The 22,848-nt window shown below is 37.5% G+C and overlaps 1 protein-coding gene across 1 annotated transcript in view; it reads right to left on the reverse strand.

Moving 5' to 3' along the window:
* Nucleotides 1–22,848, reverse strand: part of GRID2 (glutamate ionotropic receptor delta type subunit 2) — a 418,284-nt gene that overhangs the window by 348,016 nt on the left and 47,420 nt on the right. Inside the window, exon 2 of the mRNA XM_053461590.1 lies at nucleotides 3,338–3,493. Within this exon, the coding sequence (XP_053317565.1) occupies nucleotides 3,338–3,493 (156 nt within the window). The remainder of the gene's footprint in view (nucleotides 1–3,337; nucleotides 3,494–22,848) is intronic.

Consider the following 22,848-nt stretch of genomic DNA (forward strand, 5'->3'; position numbering starts at 1 on the left):
CGACCTCTAGTGGCGAACTCACATACTGGAGGAATTTATGAAGGGAGATTACGCCATCCACAAGATGGCCGCGAGTCACAGACACCGGAAGTGATGTCATGAGGGGTTGATGGGAGATTCAGACTTCCTCCGCGGTTCTCCATTTAAACCCCTCAGAGCAGTTTCACCTTTGCCTTCTGATGGTCGTCTATGCCTTGTGCTAGCACCCAGATAGCGTTTACCTGCCTGATTCCTGTGTTTGACCTCGGCTCGCCTGACTACGTTGTTTTCCTGTATCCTGACCTCGGCTTGTTTATCGTTTATCCTGATCTCCTGAATCCTGACCTCGGCTACGTTTATCGGCTATCCTGCTCTCCGGAATCCTGACCTCGGCTTGTCTGAACTTGTTCTGTCTTGGAGTCCTACCTGACTACGGTGTCTCCTATTTACTTGTACGTGACATTACTCAGCTGAAACAGAGTGAAAAGTAAGATAGATCTGTATGGGGCTCAAACATAAAAGAAAACTGTCTATTGTGCTGAGATGGTGCAGCCATGCCAATAGGGGAGACAAAAACATAGTTACCATAGGTATTCCTACAAAATCCTAGATATGGTAGAACAAGGGGTACAATGAAGGCAAGTATCAGAACAATTTCGTTTCAGGGCTGGTACAAAGAAGCTTTGTGGTGACTCTTGGTTTCCCATTAGGAATATTCAGAATCACCAATTATTTCTGGTCTGTATGGACATTTCAAACAATGATGAATTCCAGTAAAAAAAATTAAATGAAAAAAAAACAAATTATAGAGATGACAGACATAAAAAAGTATTGTTATAATGTGTTAGGGTGTGCTTTTTTTATACACATATTAAGCTTAAATAGGTCAGTGAATCATTTAGGCAGATTGAAAAAGACAATTTCTCATGCTAGCATTTCACACCTTTCACAGTGTAGGGAACTATTTGGCGTACCCATGAGGAATTAATGTTTGAGAAAAAAGCCCTTCTCCTTGATATATGACCTTCAGAAAAGTAGTTACCTTGTAAAAGCTTTTCCCCATAAAAGCATTTCCCCTTGAAAAAGGCTCCCCCCCATAACCTACAGCATAGGTTCTTTTTGATATATACAATGATCTCAAAAATGTATTACATAAATATTCTAGTTTGCATATTTTGTAGCCCTATAATTTTTATAACTATAGTAATAAACTATAGTAATAAACTATATGTATATATATATATATATATATATATATATATACAAAACATATAGTACAAACATCTATGCTTTTATTTTGCTTTTATTATGCTTTATTATGCTTTTATTTTATGTAGATTTTATGTAGATTATTATTTTTTTATACATGGTTTAAAATATTTCCTTGACATTATGATCTGCATTCATATAGATTTTGGCCAGATTTAGGAAGTTTATATGATTCATGTGATATAATATAGCACCTCATTATACTTCTATTATAGGGGCCTAATCACACATATGCTGAGTAGCTCATTAGGATTACTTTAAGAAGACACAAATTAAGAATATGGTTGACAGGTTTCCCTAGCCCATAATAGACATCACTAGAAAAAAAAAGTTCCGCAATTAATTAATTGCTCATAATAATTTGCAAGGAAACATATAAGGACAATTATTGCTTTCCTTAAAGCATATCCAAAGGAGCCTATAATTTAATTATTCAATTAATTTCAAAACGTGTGTGTCATGGATATTATGTTTACTAAATATAATTAGTTTTAGTTTAAAAAGGTAAATAACAATTTGAATATAGGTTATGCTAAATGTATTGCAAATATGTTTGATGATATTGTACTGTATATATATATATATATAGATATATATAGATATATATAGATATATATATATATATAGATAGATATAGATATATATATATATATATATATATCTATATATGTATCTATATATATATATCGCATTCCAAGGGACACAAGTAGGCATTTATTTTTTGCAGTCTGAACTGTTATAAAATTGTTATGAGATCAATGTCAGATTTGATACATTTTTAACTTGGAACAGAATAGTGTTTCTTTTTACAAACTGCTCGTGCCAGTGTGCTGAACCTGATTATGCAATCACTTGCTAAATCACCTACTTGATTTTCCTGCCTAATTATAAAACTTGGTCTTATTACTGTTTTGCGTTTGCCAGGCTATATAAGTCAAATTAGTGTGTCAGAGACATTGGGGATTATGTATAAAGAGAAGTTTTGGAGTAACATTATAAATGAGGGTCAATCTCCATAGTAACCAATGGAATGTTGTTACTGATTTGCATCACTTTGCACCAGAATTGCTTTTCATAACATAACCACAGTAGTGTTCCAACTGTTTAGATACTGCAAGTTAGCTGAGATGTTCCAGGCAAAGCCAATTCCCCCGAAAAGAAGTCCAGGGAAATGCTTAGAGTGTTTTTTTTTTTTTGTTTTTTTTTAAAAGGCACATTTTTTTATATGCTCTCCTGATTTCATCCACACTCCCTAAAAATTTAATGTTTGACTTGCCTACAAAATACTTGAGTAGCAGGATAAACAAAAGCATACATTTATGTAAAAATGAAAAATAATCTGACCCACTTTTTTTAATATAGAGCTAAATAGCAAAAAAATTTACAGACAAAATAGGTAAAATCATAAACCATTTATGTCTGTATATATATATATATATATATATATATATATATATATATATATATATATATATACACACACATACATATATAATTCGGTTACATACATTAACATTAGTGCTAGGTAAACATTTTCTGATGATGTGAACATAACTGTTACGGCGTCCTTTCTGGAATGCTAGGATGTTACATAAATTGTCCATCAAGAATAGGATAATTCAAAGCCTGCCCACATATGGTAAAATATATACACTAATTGATATTGTATAGGGGTATAAAATGATGAAGGTTTGTTCCTCCTACATCATATCAAGAAAAAAGAGTAAAGCTCCTTTGTTACTACAATCTATCATCCATTAGTGCTGTGTGTGTACTAATAAGAAATAAACCTAAAATACATAGAAGTTGGGATTTTGTCTTAACTTTGGTCAGAGATATTTACATAAGAATACACTTAAGAATACAATCCAAAACTATCTATGGCAAACTGTAATTTCATTTGGTTCTATTTCATGAACATTTCTCTTTAGCGGTCTCACAGAACAAGAGCATGCATCTACTGTCTACTGTAGATCTTTATGTGTAATGGTGTACCAGTTATCATACTTTTTTTTTTTTTTTTCAAAACCTTGTTCTAAGTATTTTTGAAACAGTTCGGGGATAATAACAGAATTAGCAACTGTCCTACCTTCCTGAACAGCCTGGAAAGGATTGTTCCCATCCACAAATGTGACAGAAAATGTGATTTTTTCTGTCTGCAGGATATCTTCATTCAGATTAAGGTCGGCGACTGCCATGCGAAAAACTTCATCATCTCTCTTGGCAGATTCATCAAAAATTGCCCCTGGAAAGGGAGAAAAATATTTATTAAAGATAAGTGGCACACAGAAGTGTTGAAAAAAGCATCAGCAAACAGCTGTCACAACGGTTAAAGGCGCTGTCAAATGAGATTTTGTTGCTGGTAGGAAAAGGAAGAGAAGACTTTTGAAGAATTTGTTCATATATGAAATTATACCTATATATAGATAAATCATGAATGTAAACATGTCTGACTATGTCCATATGGTTTTTAAAAGGATTCAGCAGATCCTGTCAGAGAACAAGCAACAACATCAATAGGTATGGCTACTATGTTACAATTAATTGTAGTCTACTTTAGCATAAGACTGGTATTTGAGAGATACTTGAGATGTGGATCACACATTATGAACTTCTGATTCTCAGTAGTGACAGCATTTGTTTCTACACTCTATAGACATAAGTGAAGCATGCATGACTCCATGAAGGACAGACTACAAGATGAAGAACGATACAAAATGCCTGACCTATGAAGCATGTTGCAGCTGCTACTGCTTGTTCCGAAAGATTTACAATATATTTTTTTAATATATGACCAAAAATCTCATTTTTTTAAAAATATGTCAAGCAAATACTGGTTAAACATAATAGACACAGTTTATTACCCAAAAATTAGTTAACACAATTTTGGGACAATAAATCACATTAATTCATCAATTCAAGAATAAAGATCTGTGCTTTTTTAAATTTTTAGCAAGTTTGGCCAAATATGACCCCATTTGTGTGTTCACTATATCCGCATAAATAATATGTATAAATATATATGTATTATAGACTTTCTTCTTCATTCATATAAAACAATATTAACATTTTCAAAGGGACGACATGGATTTTAAAAATGTTTTAGGTGATTAAGTAACCTTTTTAAAAGATTTTAGTAAAAGTGAGAAAAAAAAGACGGAAAATAAATGATTGATGTCAATGGCAGTCTTCCTTTTCTGCTTTGGTACTGTTAAATTTTAAATATACCTTCATTTTGTTCTTGAGACAGATGTATGTAAACATCAAATGATAACGGGACCATTTTCCTAGCATTGGCTGCTCAGTGCCACTCATCTAGAGATTACTTCCACTCCATATAAACCTATCATTTCTTGTTTTTTTAAACAACAGCATAACTATGCGCAAATAAATGAAATACTAATACAGATAATGATCTCCTGTTGAAAATCTGTAGGTGTTATGTATATAACATCTCTCCCTGAAACCTCATCCTCAGGCTTCTCTGCTGTCACCATCTTGCCACAGCCACCTTGCTAGAAGAAAGGGTAGTCAACCTCTTTTGAACGCCTGCAAGTTTATTAAGTTATGTTCTGTTTTGCTATGTGTTTTTCCTGTACACATGCCATATACTGTATATCTTGAGATCCTTTTTTCACCTAATGTCTTCATTAGTCCAATAAGGACACAACAGCTGCCCATTAGTGGTGATATGGCCATTGTGCCTCCTGGTCTTTGTCTAAAGGCTGTCCAGTACAACAGACATTTGCCCTAAAGGGCTTTGCTAGGAACTTTGTATCCCTGCAGGGCTGCCTTTGTAATTTGTAAGAAAGATTGTAACCTGATGGTTAGGGCCCTGTGGTAACTGTATATGTGCTTTTTTGTTATGTACTTGTACCCCATATTAATATTGTAGAGCTCTGTGGAATATTTGGTGCTTACTAATCATAATAATGATACATTCTGGTGCAAAGTTGTAATAATCAGCAATGTAACGTTGATTGCTTTGTTGATTGCATTTACCAGTTTGCTCCAGAATTGCTCTTCAAACATAATCTCACATTCATGAAGGAACCAGGGCCGGACTGGGACTGAAAAGCAGCCCTGGAAAAATTTGGAGACCAGCCCCATATAGTTTATCTCACGGTGAAGCTCTTATACCCACACGCACCCCTTATACACACCCGAGTCACACTATGTGCCATTCTTTTTATCTCAATATTTGTATTAAAATGCCAGAAAGCAAAAGTGTTAAAAGGCCCTAATAAATGAAATACATTACACATAATGGGATCAAAACATTTACTACTGCGAACATTTTTAGATGAAAGAGTTCCATTTTATTCAGTGGAACAAAACACTGATCACATTATTCTTCACCATATTCTGGTAAGAAACTTTTATTTCTTTATTAATTCATGTAGACTATTTTTTTCCATATTTAATAAAAGCTATGATTGAGACATGTTTGGTTTTTATTTCCTTTCATTTGACAACCTACCCCCGAGTTATGCACCTCTGCCCCCAGGCTTGCCACTCTGCCCCCTGATATGCCTTCTAACCCCCTATATGCCACTCTGCATCCAGAAATGCCTTATACCCTAAATGCCACTCTGTCCCATGATATGCCTTCTAACTCCCTATATGCCACTCTGCCATATAGGGGGTTAAAAGGCATATCATGGGACAGAGTGGCATATAGTGGGTATAAGGCATTCCTGGAGGCAGAGTGGCATGAAGGGGGTTAAAAGGCATATCATGGGGCACTCTGCCTCCAGAAAAGCCTTATGCCCCCTATATGCCACTCTGCCTCCCTGATATGCTTTATACCCTCCTATATGCCACTCTGCCCCCATAATATGCCTTTTAATCCCCTATATGCCACTCTGCCTCCAGAAATGCCTTTTACTCCCTATGTCACTCTGCCTCCAGAAATGCCTTATACCCCCCATATGCCACTCTGCCTCCCTGACATGCCCCAACCCTCCTATATGCCCCTCTGCCCCGTGATATGCCTTTTAACCCCCTTTTTGCCACTCCACCTCCAGATATGCCTTTTGACCCCCTATATGTCACTCTGCATCCAGAAATGCCTTATACCCCTATATGCCACTCTGTCCCATGATATGCCTTCTAACCCCCTATATGCCACTCTGCCATATAGGGGGTTAAAAGGCATATCATGGGACAGAGTGGCATATAGGGGGGTATAAGGCATTTCTGGAGGCAGAGTGGCATAAAGGGGGTTAAAAGGCATATCATGGGGCACTCTGCCTACAGAAAAGCCTTATGCCCCCTATATGCCACTCTGCCTCCCCAATATGCTTTATACCCTCCTATATGCCCCTCTGCCCCATGACATCCCTTTTAACTCCCGTTATGCCACTCTGCCTCCAGATATGCTGTTGACCCCCTATATGTCACTCTGCATCCAGAAATGCCTTATACCCCTATATGCCACTCTGGCATATAGGGGGTTAAAAGGCATATCATGGGACAGAGTGGCATATTGGGGGTTTAAGGCATTTCTGGAGGCAGAGTGGCATGAAGGGGGTCAAAAGGCATATCATGGGGCACTCTGCCTCCAGAAAAGCCTTATGCCCCCTATATGCTTTATACCCTCCTATATGCTCCTCTGCCCCATGATATACCTTTTAACCCCCTTTATGCCTTTTGACCCCCTATATGTCACTCTGCATCCAGAAATGCCTTATACCCCTATATGCAACTCTGGCATATAGGGGGTTAAAAGGCATATCATGGGACAGAGTGGCATATAGGGGGATATAAGGCATTTCTGGAGGCAGAGTGGCATATAGGGGGACACACTTACATACACACACATGCTGATTTTTTTGTTTTTAACAAATACAAAAAACATTATACAGTACAAAAAATACATTATTTTACTCACCTTCTACTTCTCTTGACTTCCTGGTAGCTGCACACTGTTCTCCTCTATGCTGACAGGATGCCACTGACCTGACATCCGGTGCTGCAGCAGTGCGAGGGGGCGGAGCTTCCACCTCACGCTGCTCCCATCACTATGCAGCCGTCAGACTGCCGAGAATGTAATCTAAACGGCCGGTGCGTGCTGATGCCGCCGGCCGGAGCTACTTTAACACTTTTTTTTTTTTATTTATATGGTAAGCTGGATCGGCTTGCCATATAAAGTAAAAAAAAAAGTATTAAAGCAGAGCCGGCCGGCGGCATCAGCACGCACCGGCCGTTCAGATTACATTCCCAGCAATCTGATGGCCGCATAGTGATGGGAGCAGCGTGAAGGGTGAAAGGTCAGTGCGAGGGGGCGGAGCTTTCACCCCTCACACTGCTCCCATCACTAGACGGCCATCGCACACGGCTGCTGGGTGCTGATGCCGGCCGGGCGGCCGGCCGCATTAGCACCCAGCGGCTGCTTTGATTAGTTTTCGGGCAGCCTGGGGGGCAGCTCAGCGGCTGTCTTCATGGCCGCCCAGCCCACGGACCTTCCGGCCCACCGGGAAATTTCCCGGTATCCCGGTGGGCCAGTCCGGCCCTGGAAGGAACGCTGACTGTCTGTCGGGTTCACCAGAACCAGTGTCTATATTGCACTGATACTAAAGTAGTAGTAGTAGTTGTGGTAACCTGTAGCCCCTATACTAAATATAAAGTTGCTAAAAGGAGGGTACATGAATAAACACATACCAATAAACATACATTTATATATGTATGTTGATTTTTGCATACTGACTTCTTACAAAATGATGTTTTCTCAAATGGAATACCGAGCAAGAATTTAGTTGTTACACATCGGCTCCACATTGTAACATCAAAGTGCTAGTTTTGAAAGAACACTTATTATTGCTAAAATAAAATGCCTTCTTCAAGAATTTTCATAACTCTTTTATTACTGAGGTTCTTTTTATGTTATTTAGCAGCTATGTGTTTTCTTCTGTACAGAAGCTTAAGAGTTTTCTTTCCTATTGTAAGTATTAGCTATAACATTTCCAAATCCTGTTCACAAAATAAAAAATACAGAATCAAATGATATGGTTTATATGGCAGTCCTCCAAAATAAAGCATAAATACGTTTAAGATTAGCAATGCTTGGATGATATGCAACTCTTACAATCGCATGGCTATCTTTAAAACAGGGCAAAAGGGACAGCTGCCCAGCTCCACAGAAGTTGCCCATTGGGCCCTTTACCAACCCCACTGTATAAGCGAACAAACAATCTGGTGGCATTATTGCCGGATGACTACATGGGCTAGCTGGGGAGATATGTGATAAATAGCATTGTAGCAATTAAAGGAAAAAATTGGCTTAAAAAGATGTCTACGTAGGCAGTCAATGGCAGCATAACTCAGCACTCATCGTACTCAAGCTTCACATTTATTCCAGGAGCTATGATGTCAAACTCTGAGCAGACATAAATCTCTTTTCACTCTTTGTTTTCTTCCTTCTCTTTAAATACTGTTAGTTAGCATCAGGTATAACCCTGACTGGTGGCACTTGGATGGGAAGTGATGATTGACAAGGGTCCCACTATAGTTAATGGCAGTCCTGTATGGAAAAAAAACTCTGATAAGGGAACTGAAAGCACAGGCACGCGTACCCTTAGTTGCACTGATCTATATCACAATGCCTTCCGCAAGATCCTGAGATCATGTGTAGTACATTGTAGGTCTATCCTAAATATTTCCTCTTTACTTTTTGCTATTTCAAATTTTAACCAGCCTAGATAAAATGTTATGTGCACACAAGTTTCTATTTCCCATTAAAGCTGTCATTTCTATCTGTATATTAAAAGTATCCCATACATAATATAGTAGCCCTGAATGCTGCATCGTATATTGACAGTATGACATTGTAGATGTCTTTATAAATATTGTATAAGCTTTATATATTATTATACTCTGCACACTACTATTGTGTGACCTGTGTGTGATTGTGAATTATGTTACAAAGTTACAGAATTGCTTAATCTGATTTTTTTTATACATATATATATATATATATATATATATATATATGTGTGTGTGAAAAAGAAAGTACACCCTCTTTGAATTCTATGGTTTTACGTATCAGGACATAATAACAACCATGTGTTCCTCAGCAGGCCTCAAAATTAATTTCTTTACAACGTTGCTTTTAAATACATAATTAGCATTTCGTACCGCTTCCCTTCCAACTTCAGGGCAGACATATTCCACACAAAACTCACTTGATGCATTCATGCAATTATCCACTCAATGGACAATGAAATAGACACATGTATTTCAAGCGCACACACAAAAAAAACTGTTTGATGGAGTGAAGTTACATTTAAGAACAAAAAATGGACTCAAGGAAAAAATAAGAAAGCCAAATCAAAATAATACTTTTACTCAGTTCAAATGTTTTCCTTCAGCGGAGTTTACGTAATGAAATACAATTAGTGTATATTCTGAGAATAGAATACAAACAGTATTCATTTTGGTTCAACCACTGTAAACACAGCCTTCAATATGTTCCCAAGGCTAAGCCAGATTATAGACATAGTAGATCAAGACCTTTAAAGACTATGAAAGATTAATAGGATAGAAAAAATGACAAGTGGGTAAACTGCCAAGGTTTTGGGCTACACTTAGCTGAAGAAAGAAGGTAATTGTAACCTACAGGGAATATCTGTCAAGGCGATGAATAGCAGGAACTCAAAAAACACAACAAAAAAAGTAGCAAAGGCTGTTTTTTTGTATCAAACAAATTTATCATACTAATCTGTTTAATCCGCCGGTTCCTGAGAAAAAAAAAAATATTTCGAGATAGCCCTGGGTTAAAAACATTAGTGAGAATAAAGAGAGGTATCAATTACATTTGGGATGCAGGTTATGAAAGTTGTAGGCAATATCTCAATGGAAACTATTTTACCCAGTTACGTGATTTCTCTCAACTGGCTAAAGAGAGCTCGCTTATATATCAATCATTGAAATCAAATGAGCTTTTACTCATTTCACATTTCCAAACAAACTGATCATATTTTCTAAATCCGGTAATAAAAGCTCATATTTCACTGTGCCAGACAGACCTTCTATAATATAAATCTGGTAATCCTAACCCTTCAGTGTTTATATTGGGCTAGAAAAGCAACCCTTACGATATATCCATATGGCAAGCCAAGGGATTTAAAATGCGTCAGACCATTTTATTCCCTAGCACATATTTGTATGTTCTAGCTCTACATATAAAGATACTATGAACATGGTTTTGGTGAATAATTCTGCATCAAAAACACATTAATCTTTGCTATGGAAATTCTTGATTTTGGGCTCCCACTGGTAAAAAATCTAGCAATTACAAAGGTTATGACTTATGTTGAACCAGATTTTCAGATTTCATCTTTTGCAAAACAAAATTTTAAACTAAGTATCTTCAAAACCAATACGATTACCAAAACAAATGTATTGTACTACAAGCTGGCACGGCAATATTATATTTTTACATTAAATTCATAGTTTGCTGTAATATTATTTTATTCAGGATTCCATAGTACTATTATAATAGGGGGAAGTAGTCATTAAAAAGTAACATTCAAATTGTCAATATAGAAAATTGAACGCAGGAGGAGAAGAATAGAGCCCTGCTCTAGCAAGTTTACAACCCATTAGGAGGTTGAGAGGGAATGAGACAGAATGTAAAGGATTGCTTTGACTAGGATGATTTGTAGCAATTAGGTCGGTAGTGTGGAGATCTTGAAAGTTGGAAGAACTGATGGTTTAGTTCCAGAAATAACATGGCTGGTATCAGGAAAATAGTTTATTTGTTTTTCTGAACAGGTAGGTTTTTAGATAAAGCATGATTTAAGGAGTCCAGGAGTGGGTCAGGTGCAAAGTGAGCAGAAGGTAAAGCATGACATGAAGAAGAGACGAACACATGGAAGGAGTTAATGCAGATACGTTATATGTATAGCAGCTTGGAGAAAAGCATAATAACCAGTTATAGATGTGTATCCTGGCCTAGGCTGACTAGAGGATAGATCTCCCTCTCTTTTTATCAAACGCCCTGGTCTCCCACCGCACAATGGGCCAGTTACAATGAAGACCTTTGATCTCCACAACAGGCCTATTTAGGCTATGGATGCTGTGCCAGTTCAGCACAAAGGTAAATACAGTACTGTGTGTACATAATCTAGTCTAACTCTTATCTGTCTACCTATAAAGACGTCACTTAGGAAACATGTAGTGTGTTGGTGTTCTAAACCGTTGCTTGGCAACAATTCCTTTTAATTAGAACATGGGTCTACAATGTGAAATTGCCTAAAAAAGGTAACCTATGTATTTCCTTAGACAGAAAGCTAACTTTTTCACTGTACTAGAACGCAGAAGAATGAGTAAATCATTTTACAATAGTACATGGGGTTGGAGACAATCATTTTTGCAAATGCTATCCAATGATAGGCTATGATGTCATATGCAAGCGCTACGCAGTGCAGAGACCAACTGCAGGAGATGCCCTGGGTAGGGCCTAGGTCAGAGCCTGAGGTATATATATATGTTTCTGTCAATAATAGTAAATAGATACAGATACAAAAAATATAGTAATCACCTGTCCATCAGTTTAAGAAACAATCAAACGAAAAACTGGTTAAAACTTCATGTAGAGACCATTCAGGTTATAATTTTTATTAATCCCATTCTGTTTTTATAATAACAGGTACTAATCACAAGGATATTCAAGTATCTGATATCATACATTTTGAAGATGTTAAAATGAAGGCATAGCCTTGAAAGTTAAAATATAATGACTCCAAAATTGTAGGAGATTATTCCCTTATTGCCGAAGATACCTACTTGGCATGACAATCATGAGTTCACCATGCTCCCTCTCTTTCAAAGGACTTCTGAGATCAACAAGAGATTTCAGTCAACTCTAGCACTGCACTGGGAAATATTTTTTATTAAAATTAATTAGCTTTGCGATTCTGGTATATCACCAGTTTAAACATTCAGGTTAGCTTGACATGATGGATTGCTTGGCAGTGTTACAAATGGGAATAACAGTATGCTCACAATAAATAATAGGTCTGAACAAGGAAAATACAAATGAAGCAAAATTCGAGGAATCACATTTTCTCCGAGTAAAAGTATAACAGGTTTAAATCGGGCAACTTAATTAAATAGAAGTAATTAAAATGCTAAGGAGTTCTTGGCTGCAAAACAGGCCAGTTGTAAAATGTCATAAAGCAACGCCAGCTTATTTTTGGTATTTTTGTGCAAAATTTCTCTCTGGTGGAAGGTTATTTTGTCATTGAATTTGTGCAGGTTGCTTGTTTTTTTTATGTTTTTTTTTTACTTTTTTAATACCCGTTCCTTTGAAATATAATAATAAACTTAACGTTGAAAAAATAATTTCATACTGTACTTTATTATAAAATTGATCAATTCATTATTTTGCACATCATTTATTAACCCCTTAAGGAGAATGGGCGGTCCCTAAACCCATTGAAAACAATGCATTTTGAGCCCGTACATGTACGGACTTTGTCATTAAGGGGTTAAAGCACACAATATTTGAGGTGCATTTTCAGGACATGCAAAAATAGACAGCAACTGCATACACATCACAATCCCGATAAGATGAAATCAATCCAGGTTATTCTTTCAGCCAAACAAAAAAAAAAAGGATTTTGTTGAAAAATGCAAATATCTTGTATTTTATGTTTATGTTGGGTCTGTGGGAATTATGTTGCATACATTTTATCTTCTCTGTAATCTTTTATGATGCTGTCTTAATGCTGTTCTGGGTATATATTTCTTTTGTATATTGAGGTTGCTATGGTTACAGGAGCACATCTATCTGGATGACTGCATTTCTGGGTTTTTGTGTTAGTTTTTAGTCTATATTTTCCATGTTCTGTTTACTGGTTTGGTGGCTTTGATTTTCAATTACGGATGGTACTGTATATATGTGTGTGTGTGTGTGTATGTTTCTCTTTATTATAGTCTCTAGGGGGAACAAAATGTCAAACCTTTTTGCGTATGCCATACATTTGTAATACAATCTATTTGCGTTATATTCTTGGTGCACTAATTGTACTTGTTTTTAATAAGGGGAACCAATACAGTTTAGTGTACACCTCCAAAATCCATGCAGATGTCTCACCTTTACCAAATACTACATGTAACAGATTCAGACACGAAATAAACTCATCTGTAATTAGAGCCTTACTTCCCTGTTCTCAGGAGCTTTATGATTATTGGTCTCATTATCCTAGCTCTATTGTTAGGTCACTGATTGTTGTTGGTTGGTTGTGAGGGTGGTGATGGGAAGAGAAGGAAGATCAGGATTGTTCGGAAGTTTGTCAGATAATGCTACTTTAAGACAACTATCTAGGATCTCATAAGGTGAAACGTAAGGGCCTCTGGAATGATTATACTTTACAAAACTATTTCTCCAAGACCATGTTTGACTATATATATATCTACAAGTGTATCTTTATAGCACATTTATATATATGTAGTGCAGTCTTTTTATCGAAATATATGTATGGAATAGGACTGATGGCCCATTGACTGCATAAATAAAATAAAATATGATCACAAGATAGAAAAGTTTGGTTAGATGTATGTGGAATAATCAACAAGAATGCATTCTAGGCAAAATGTACATGTACGTGTGTGTATATTTAATCAATGTATCTTTTACTGAATCATATGTTGGCCATTAGATTGCAGGTGCATTAGAAAAGATGGTTTTTTCCTCCATTAAAATCGTAAACCAAGTGTCTAGCACATTATTAATCTGTGTCCGCATAAGTCCATAAAGTTCAGCAATAGCAATGGATGCAGAAAGCAGCATATGTTTAGGTAATGTAATAAACTAGAGATAAAAAGTACTCAATGGCTTAGTGCCATATATGGGAACTTTCAGGCTCTGGCTATCCAGTGAAGGAGGAGATTCGTTAGGGGTGGAACTGATGATATTTACCGGGGAAAGACTCATCATGTGTGCAGAGCCAGCCCAAAACTCCTTAAATTTGTATGGAGAAGGAAGGTTAATTGTTCGTGCAGTGGTCATGCCTAAAAACTCTTCCTGTGTCCTGGAGATTTTTAGCCGTGACCCGGAGAACCAAAGAAGTGGCTCTTAACCTGGAGTCTCTGGCCGAAACCTAGAGACTTCCCAGGTATTCTTACCACTCAACATGTCCATAATGCTAAAATAGGCTAGCTCTTTTGGTTACTGTTCTAATAGAGTGGCAAGGTTGTTTATAAATGTATCAAAAAAATAAACAGAAAGGGGAGCGCACAACCTAATAAGCCTAAAAGGCATACACGCTCAGATTCCTGGGTTGCTGCTACAGAAATAATGATCCATAAAGCAAAGCAAGAATTCATTCCAATCCATTAACAAAACACATATTTAAGGCATAAATACTGGGGGTTCTATCACACTACGACCATATATTGCTTAGCCTACAACTTGGGGTACTTTGACATAGTGGTAGACTAAGCAATAAATGGCAATATATGACCATATAGTGTGACGGAATCCCCAATATGTATGCCTTAAGTGTAAAATTAATGGTATTCGCTGGAAATGCGCTGAATACTTGCTTTGTTTGTACTGTACAAGATGGAGTAATAAGGGTTCCATTCAAAACCTCAATGTACAAAAGTTAGTTAAGTCTAATATAGCTACTTTTAGGTGAATATAGTCCACTAGTACATGTGCATGTCATTAAAACAAGAGTACTAGTTTTCCCTCGTTCAGTCTTTCTTTCTTCTCCTTTTTTCTCCCACCATTTCTACTCTCACATTTCTGTTTTTGTTTTTACCTCCCCACACAACTTCAAGTACTACCAAGTATCAATAGAAGATATTTATCCTCTGCACTTACTCTAACCAAATATTACTATTTAAAAAAAATAATGACATTAATAATTTTTTATCTGGACCCTTGTCAGAAGTTTAAGAAATAACCAATGGTAGAAGATTGGTATTCAAATATTTGTCTCAACCCAAGGCAAAAACAATAATAGTAAGATATTAGTCATGATATTATAAATGGAATCAAAATGATAAAAAAGATATATATAAAACATTTCGCACATGAGTAGTAACAAAAAGCAAATATTGAATAACATAAGAGTTTTTCAGATACGGTAAATGCACCTGAAAGATAAAAAAGAACAAATCTTTCCAGCTCTCTGAGCTTTAATTAGAGAACTACTTTTGAGAATTCAGCAGTTTCTTACTCTGCATATAATAAATGATATACCTTTTGAGTGGATGAAACATGACTTTATTGTAGCAGAACGCATACAACTTTCCTTGGCATTATTTATCACTGTCGGAGGAAACAGTAATGGTATGATTTTAGCCAGATTGCGTCAAACAGGTTAATATCCCTCACCATAGTCAAATTAAATGAATGCTGCTATTTCTTATACTTAAATACATCCAAAAAACCTATTTACCGCAAATCTTCGCAGACCTTCAGGTAATCTTTAAAATGGCTTACATCATGTCACAGGCAGAATGTTTTATAATGAGTGTTGGCTAGTTCTCAATTTATTGTTATCAGGAAATAGTTTGAGTACTTTTTATAGGAAGATACAACTTTATATGTGTATGTATTCATTTATATGCTGTAGGGTAAGCTTTGAAAGTGTGGTTTACTAAAACTATGGCGTGGCCACACTAACAAGAGAACATGACAAATAATGCAATTTTATTTCCTTGTCCTTTTTTATTTATATTGTCTACAATGCAATCACTTTTATGTAAATAAAATTGAGCAAAACCACAAAAAGATACAGTAAATTTGAAAACACAGATGCTGACTACTGCTGGAACGCCAGGCAAAAACATGAAATACCAAAAATAATGTTCTTTATTTTTATGCAATATTGGATATATTTGTATCCCAGGTAATCAACACTTCAAATATGCATCTAGTACTTTAATATGCATTCTTCTTTAGTAGTAGTGTTAGGGACATTGTCCCTTTAATAAAGTCAATATGGCAAATGTAACAAAATTCTTGTCTAGCCTTAATTTCAGATTCAATTAAATGGATTAACATTAGTACAAAACAAGACAAAGAGTCCCATAAGCTTTCAGATGTTGGCTTTTGCTTTTGCTTGTAAACGTCACTGTATTTTATGTACAGGGCAAAAATCGCTGACTGCCTTGATGATGGAAACATTGTTCTAGTTGTTATGAAAAAACTAGTGAGGTAAATAAAAGATCTATTTTTCATATATCCATGCTTTACTCTACTTTTCTATGTTTAGTTTATTCTTAAATTCTCTTTGTTCTGATTATTCAGTTCTTTTTATTAAAGGACAAATTGAATATGTCACGTTATCACATCTGTTAAGATATATGACCACAGAACGCAAGTGAAGACAATTTTAGATGCAATTCATGTTGTTTTTTTAATTAATTAACTAACCATATGCTTGGAGATATGAGCACTTATGTTAAATGTGCAACAGATTTTTATGAAACGCACAGTAAAACACATATTAATGTGCCAGATCAGTGCTTGTTAGAGAGGAGAAGTTCCGTAGCTGTAAATTTAAAAGGAACAAAAAGGTGTTCTTCTTGCATATGGATGGAGTGATTTTGCAGAACCTCCACTGTCTACTTCCCCCACTGCCAATTGTCCATGCAGGTGTTTGGCCGAATACCTACTAGCTTGCCTGCTGCAGGTTGTCACCTCCCTCTGTGCAACAATGAAGGGAATGAGTATGGGATACTCCACCCCGTCCCCTAGTCTCCTCCCATTAATGACATACTATCGGGGGACAGGACAACCCCCCCAGTGGCTGTAGTGCAAGTGTGCTGGCTGAGTGCAGTGCGTGCACTGCTTGCCCCGCCACGGAGAATCACAAATTCAGGGGATGCTGTCCGAGGTAGTTACACTCTGCGCAGAGAAGGTCTCAGGACCTGACACAGCCACTTTATAAAGTATTTTTATAAAAATAAATAGTGGTACTACTCATAGTTTCATGAAATACTATATACCCTGGTGAAGTCATAATTGGTCATTTACCCTATTTGCTCGATTATAAGACGAGGTTTTTTTCAGAGCAAATGCTCTGAAAAATACCCCTCGTCTTATAATCGGTGTCGTCTTATAATCAGACCTCAAATAGGTCTGACTATGAGACGACTAAGATCCAGATCCCCCGCAGAGCTGCAGGGGACCTGGATCCTCCTGTCTGACAATGACAAGACCCTAGAAGAAAGTGCTCTCAATCCTGGAGATATAGGAACTCTTTTAGCCGAAGGCAATCAGGAGCTAAGAGTGGAGGAAACAGCAGAATGACCCATTATGGAAAGCAGATGAGACAATAAACAGACTTTCTCCAATCTGCTGTCCAGCGAATATAAGTCTTGAGGCATCTAACTGTTTAACCTCATCGTCAGTAGAAGGATCTGGAAATAAGAGTCACTTCCTGGTTCAAATAGAAATTCAAAACAACCTTAGGTCTGAAGTGTGGCAGAGGTCTGAGAATCACCCGGTCTTGCAGAAAGGTAAGGTCCTTCCCTCCAAGAGAAAGACCTACTTTTGAAGATCATCCTAGCTGTGATAATTGCCAAGAGAAGAAGAGTCTTCATGGTGAGGGGAAACAAATAAACATCTTCTAGTGTCTCAAAAGAAAGGAAGAGAACACCTGAAGAACCAGTTGAAGATCCTAAGTAGGCATGGAGGCCTGCAGAGGAGGTCTGATTTTGAGGACAGCTTTGACAAATCTGGAGACATCTGGATTCAATGCCTGTCTAACTCATTAAATGGCAGAAACTGTGACCTTCAGGAAGTTGAGACTCAAACCTTTATCCAGACCGGACTGGAGGAAATCCTGGAGGAAGGAAGTAAAAGAATCTTCAGAAATGTCTCAAAATTAACAAACTGCGGCACAGATCCCATGGCAGAAGTATACTGTTTCCTTGATTTAAGCAGGGTATCCACCATCAAGAACAAGAAACCCTTGGATAATAACGTAATCATCTCAGCCCCAAAGTCATCATTTACAGAGATTCCAGCCTGATGAATCACTGGACCTAGAGACAAAGGTATTATGGTATCCCCACAGACAGGCTCGTCAGAAGCGGAAACCAGAGAAATCTGGGCAAAACTCCACTCTGCTTGGTCCACTTTCACTCTACTTTACTCAAATAGTCTGCCAGATAAATTCTGAGGGCCCAGGAGATAAGTCACGGACAGGCCGGCCAGTACTTCCGAGCCCATTTTATCAGGGGTTCTACTTCCCTCAAAACACTGAGACTCGCGGTACCACCTTGACTGTTCAGGTAAGCTGCAGCAACCCTGTTGTTGATAAGATCTCGAACCTAACAATTCTACAGAAGAGGGTCTAGCCATACAACACAAAGTCCCAGAACACTTTAAGGAAGGGATCTCAGAAAATGAAAATTCACTCTGAAAATGAATGAAACTATAGTGCCCCCCCCCCAGCTTCTGGCATCTGTGATCACCAACTGCCAGTCCACATCTACTGGAAATCCCCTGAAAAGATTGGTCGTGTCTAGCCACCAGAGAAACTGTATCAAACCAGAGGAGTCATTTTGATGGATTTAGAGAGCCAAAAACTATGTTTTTTGAAGGTTCGAATAAAATGAGTTTGGGGAACTTGAAGATGCCAATGGACCCAGGCTTATAGTAGATGACATTAAACCCAAAAGGCTTATCATTTCTCTTTCAGGAATGAAATGTGAAATGAAATCTGGATGTGCGAGATCCTGTTGTGGAGTCACAACATACGATCTGAAGACAGGAAAACCAGCTCTTGATGGGTGTTGGGTGTCAAACTGGCTGCCCAGATAAACCAGGCATTAAGATGGAGATAGATGACTCTAGTTGATTAACCAGACAAATCTTTGCAAGACCCGAAAAGACTTGTCTCTGTGTCTCAATATCTTGGGGGAACTTGTGACAATCAGAATGTGGTCAAAGTAATGGATGGTGTTGATTACCAGGAGTCTGAGGTAAGCAATGACTCTGTGTGAGGAGAGTCCCAAAATTCCAGGATATATCCTCTAATGACCATGCAGTTGACCTATTGGTCTGGGATATGAGCAACCCAGGTATTAGAGAAGAGGAGATGACGAGAACCAACATCTCAGACTAAGCCAACTTCAGAACTGCTGCTTGTTGGGGAGAAAAAACTGAGCCTTACCATGGAAGCCCCTAGTGGAGGAGGAGCACTGACCACCTTTCACATCCTGGACAGTGCTGCCTGGCCTCCCTGAATAGAGTAACACCTCTTTTGTCATCCCAAGCCGAGATGCACCTTCCAAGACAACAGGCCTCTTGGTAAGATCATCTACATCTTTCCCAAATAAATTCTTACTTTAAAAAGAAAGAGCACAGAGATTAAAAGTGGAAGAAAGATCACCATTCCATAATCTCAGCCACAGTGACATTTTAGCTGCAACAGATAGCGCCACAGAGCAAGCCAAAATACAGACTAGATCCACTGAAACTACTGCAACCGGATCAGCAGCAATCTTAATATCTGACAAAGCCTTAATAGTACAGGATCTGAGAACCCCAGATCCATGGGTGCCTGTAGATTATTGAGCCATATCTCCAGGGCCCAGGACACCAAGGTCATAGCCAACGCTGGATGTCAACCAGCCCAAGCTGTTAAGAAGGCTTAGGAAAGGCAGGGATCCACCATCTTTTCCATGCACTCTCTAAAGAATGCCATATTATCTAGAGAATGGTCTGTACATCTGGCCACTTACACCACTTTTGGATCTTGAGACCAGGTACCAACCTCTGACTCTTTACCCCAAAGGCTTTTGCCATTCTGAAGTGAAAATCTTCTTGATGATCTTGTGAAAAAGAAAAGTAGGTTTATGGCTATGAAATTAACAAAGCCCTAGAACAGGATCAGGAACCTAAAGAGAAGCTTTCACTGATGAAATAAGTTGTGCTATAGCCTTTTTATCCAGTGAAATGGGACTGTCAGAAAACTACTCCTCCTCTGGATCAACATGTTGAATTTCCCCTTCGTGTAAGGAAAGATAATCCGCCTGATGATGACTAGCCCGGGTATCTGAATCTCTTACGAGTCTTCAATCCCTTGAGAGAAGGCTTGACTGACAAGGGATAAAAGGTAAGCTTAAGGAGGTGCAGTAGTGTAAACTGAATGTCTAGCCGGCAGAGATTGACAGGCTTGGCATAGGTGCCTACCATAGGGCGGAGCAAGAGTGTTAAGCTCTTTCTCACATACTTAGTTCCCCAGAAAGATGTACTGTTAGTCCAATAAAATGCACTCTCTTAAGAATGCAGATTGAGACTGTCTATGAGAAATGGCAAGAGAAGTTGACATAGACATACTGGGCAGCTACAAAAAAAATCATGAAAATAAGAAAAGGTTAAAACAAACCTCCGGAAATAGCATGTGTGTGTGTGTGTGTGAGAGCATGGATGTCTCTGTATGTGAGCATGGATGTCTAACGGTGTATGTGTGTGAGCATGGATGTGTAATTGTGTATGTGAACATGGATGTGTAATTGTGTGTGTGAGCATGGATGTGTAATTGTGTGTGTGAGCATGGATGTTTAATTGTGTATGTGTGCGCATGGGTGTATAATTGTGTGTCTGAGAGCATGTATACATAAGTGGGGTGACATGGAGTGTGTGTTAGAATGAATGTGTATGTGTGTGCCAGTGAGTGAGTGTCTAATCGGTGTGTTTACATATGTGTGCCAGAGAACCAACAGAGGGGGTAAGGGGTGCAGAAGGCACAGATAAGTTGTTTGGGGGGTGTTTCAGAAATCAAAACAAATATCTAAATGCCACTGGCTATGTATGAATTTTGTCGGTAAAATCATGGCTTTTTTCCAAATTGTTCTGTGCTAAATGATGGCTTATCTATATATGTGTTTTTTGTTTTTTTTTCCCTTGTCCTAACTAAAAGAATATGTAATTTGTGTGGTTACACTAAATAAGATAGGGGGAAATATGCTTAAAAACAAGATGCAAACAGATCATAAAAGAATATTGCTGGCATGTTTAGTTTTTTCCTGTTTTAAAGCTTATTGTTATCCCCTTGGTTTTTATTGGCAATGCAGGAATGCTTTAAATGGATACTTGCTTGCATCTCAGCCTGTGTCAAAGCTTTAATGCATGCTAATTCTAGATGACTGGCGCGTTCCAGACATTACTGCATTTCTAGCTATTGTGCTGTGTGATTACCCTTTTCATCCTGCAAATTCCCAAACCTTTCTCTCTGTTCCCTACACTTTAGGGATTATATTCTAGTAACTCTCAGTATTCTTCTCTATATATGTTCCAAGCAATTTAATCGACACATCATATTGGTGGGGAACAATCATAATGTTGGCTTCTTAAATCCAAAGCATAACTTCTTCACAATTGCTAAAACAAGATGTTTTTATGGCTAAAATTTAAGCTATACTCTCACATGGGCTAAGCTAGTTCACTAATTTCCGGTTTACTTGTGAGCTCCAGACCTGTTCACTCACTGTAAAACATACGTTTTGGCCAAATGACAAGACTTGGGAGCAGCGATATAAATGTTAATTCTGTTATTGCATGACATAAGTAGCAAACCAGGTGAATATATGAGGCGCATTATAAATAGTTACTTGACTGTTTTATCCTCATAGATATTTCATCTTGATGACTGTTAACATGTATATCATTGTTACTGTGTATAAAGACAGATGCGAAAATACTGCTCCCATGGGATCAATATTTAGCTGAACAACTTGCTTTAACAATGTAGTAAGTTTCCAATTGACACAGATATTTAAAAGCATGGTATCATGTTAGCTGGTGAAAAACAGTAAAAAAGTAGACTTACAATTTTACCATCTGTTAGCTGAGAGTTTAATTGCAAGCTTTCAAGACCAAGTTGCTTATTCCCTTCCTGATGCCCGGGTAAGGTACCCTGCAACTTGGTCTTGAAAGCTTGCAATCAGTCTCTCAGCTAATAAATGGTATTATTTTAACTCTTTTTATCCAGTTGATATAAAAACAGCAATGATATTCATTGTACTCACATTGTAGAAAATTGTAGAAATATTTGCTATATTCATGTTAAAAGTCAGAAAATCTCATTTGTGTATTTTAATTCAGCAAAAGGTCAGGAAAAAAATCATTAGCTACATTTTTCCAAATCTCAATGTGCAAAGGTTTTGTTGAAGGTTATCAGTTCCCTTGCTTGTTAATGCAATTAAATGTGATGCCTGCATTTTCATGGCAAGTTAGAGGCATGTAGATCTAATGTAATGACAAGCACCTCGGTTTTTGTAACATTTACAGAAAATTCGAGGCCGTTCAAAATTAAATAGTCAGTATTAACTAAGATCTAGTCGAATTTCAGGATAATCCAGGCAGCATAACCCCTTGTTGATTAATTAACATTTTCATCCCAATGAGAATAGGATATACAGTATGTAATGAATAAAAGACTTTCTCTTTGAGTGGCAGCACAGTATAATTAATTGCAGGAACATGAAGCTGGTATTAAAAGGGTACAAACTGAAAATACCATAATATCACAGTTGGCTTAGTAACATATGCCAGGGCCACATAGTTTGCATTTGATGGGATGCAAACAATTGATCAAATATATACCATTCAGATAAAGTCAAACT

This window comes from Spea bombifrons, chromosome 1, assembly GCF_027358695.1.
Source record: "Spea bombifrons isolate aSpeBom1 chromosome 1, aSpeBom1.2.pri, whole genome shotgun sequence".
NCBI lineage: Eukaryota > Metazoa > Chordata > Amphibia > Anura > Pelobatidae > Spea > Spea bombifrons.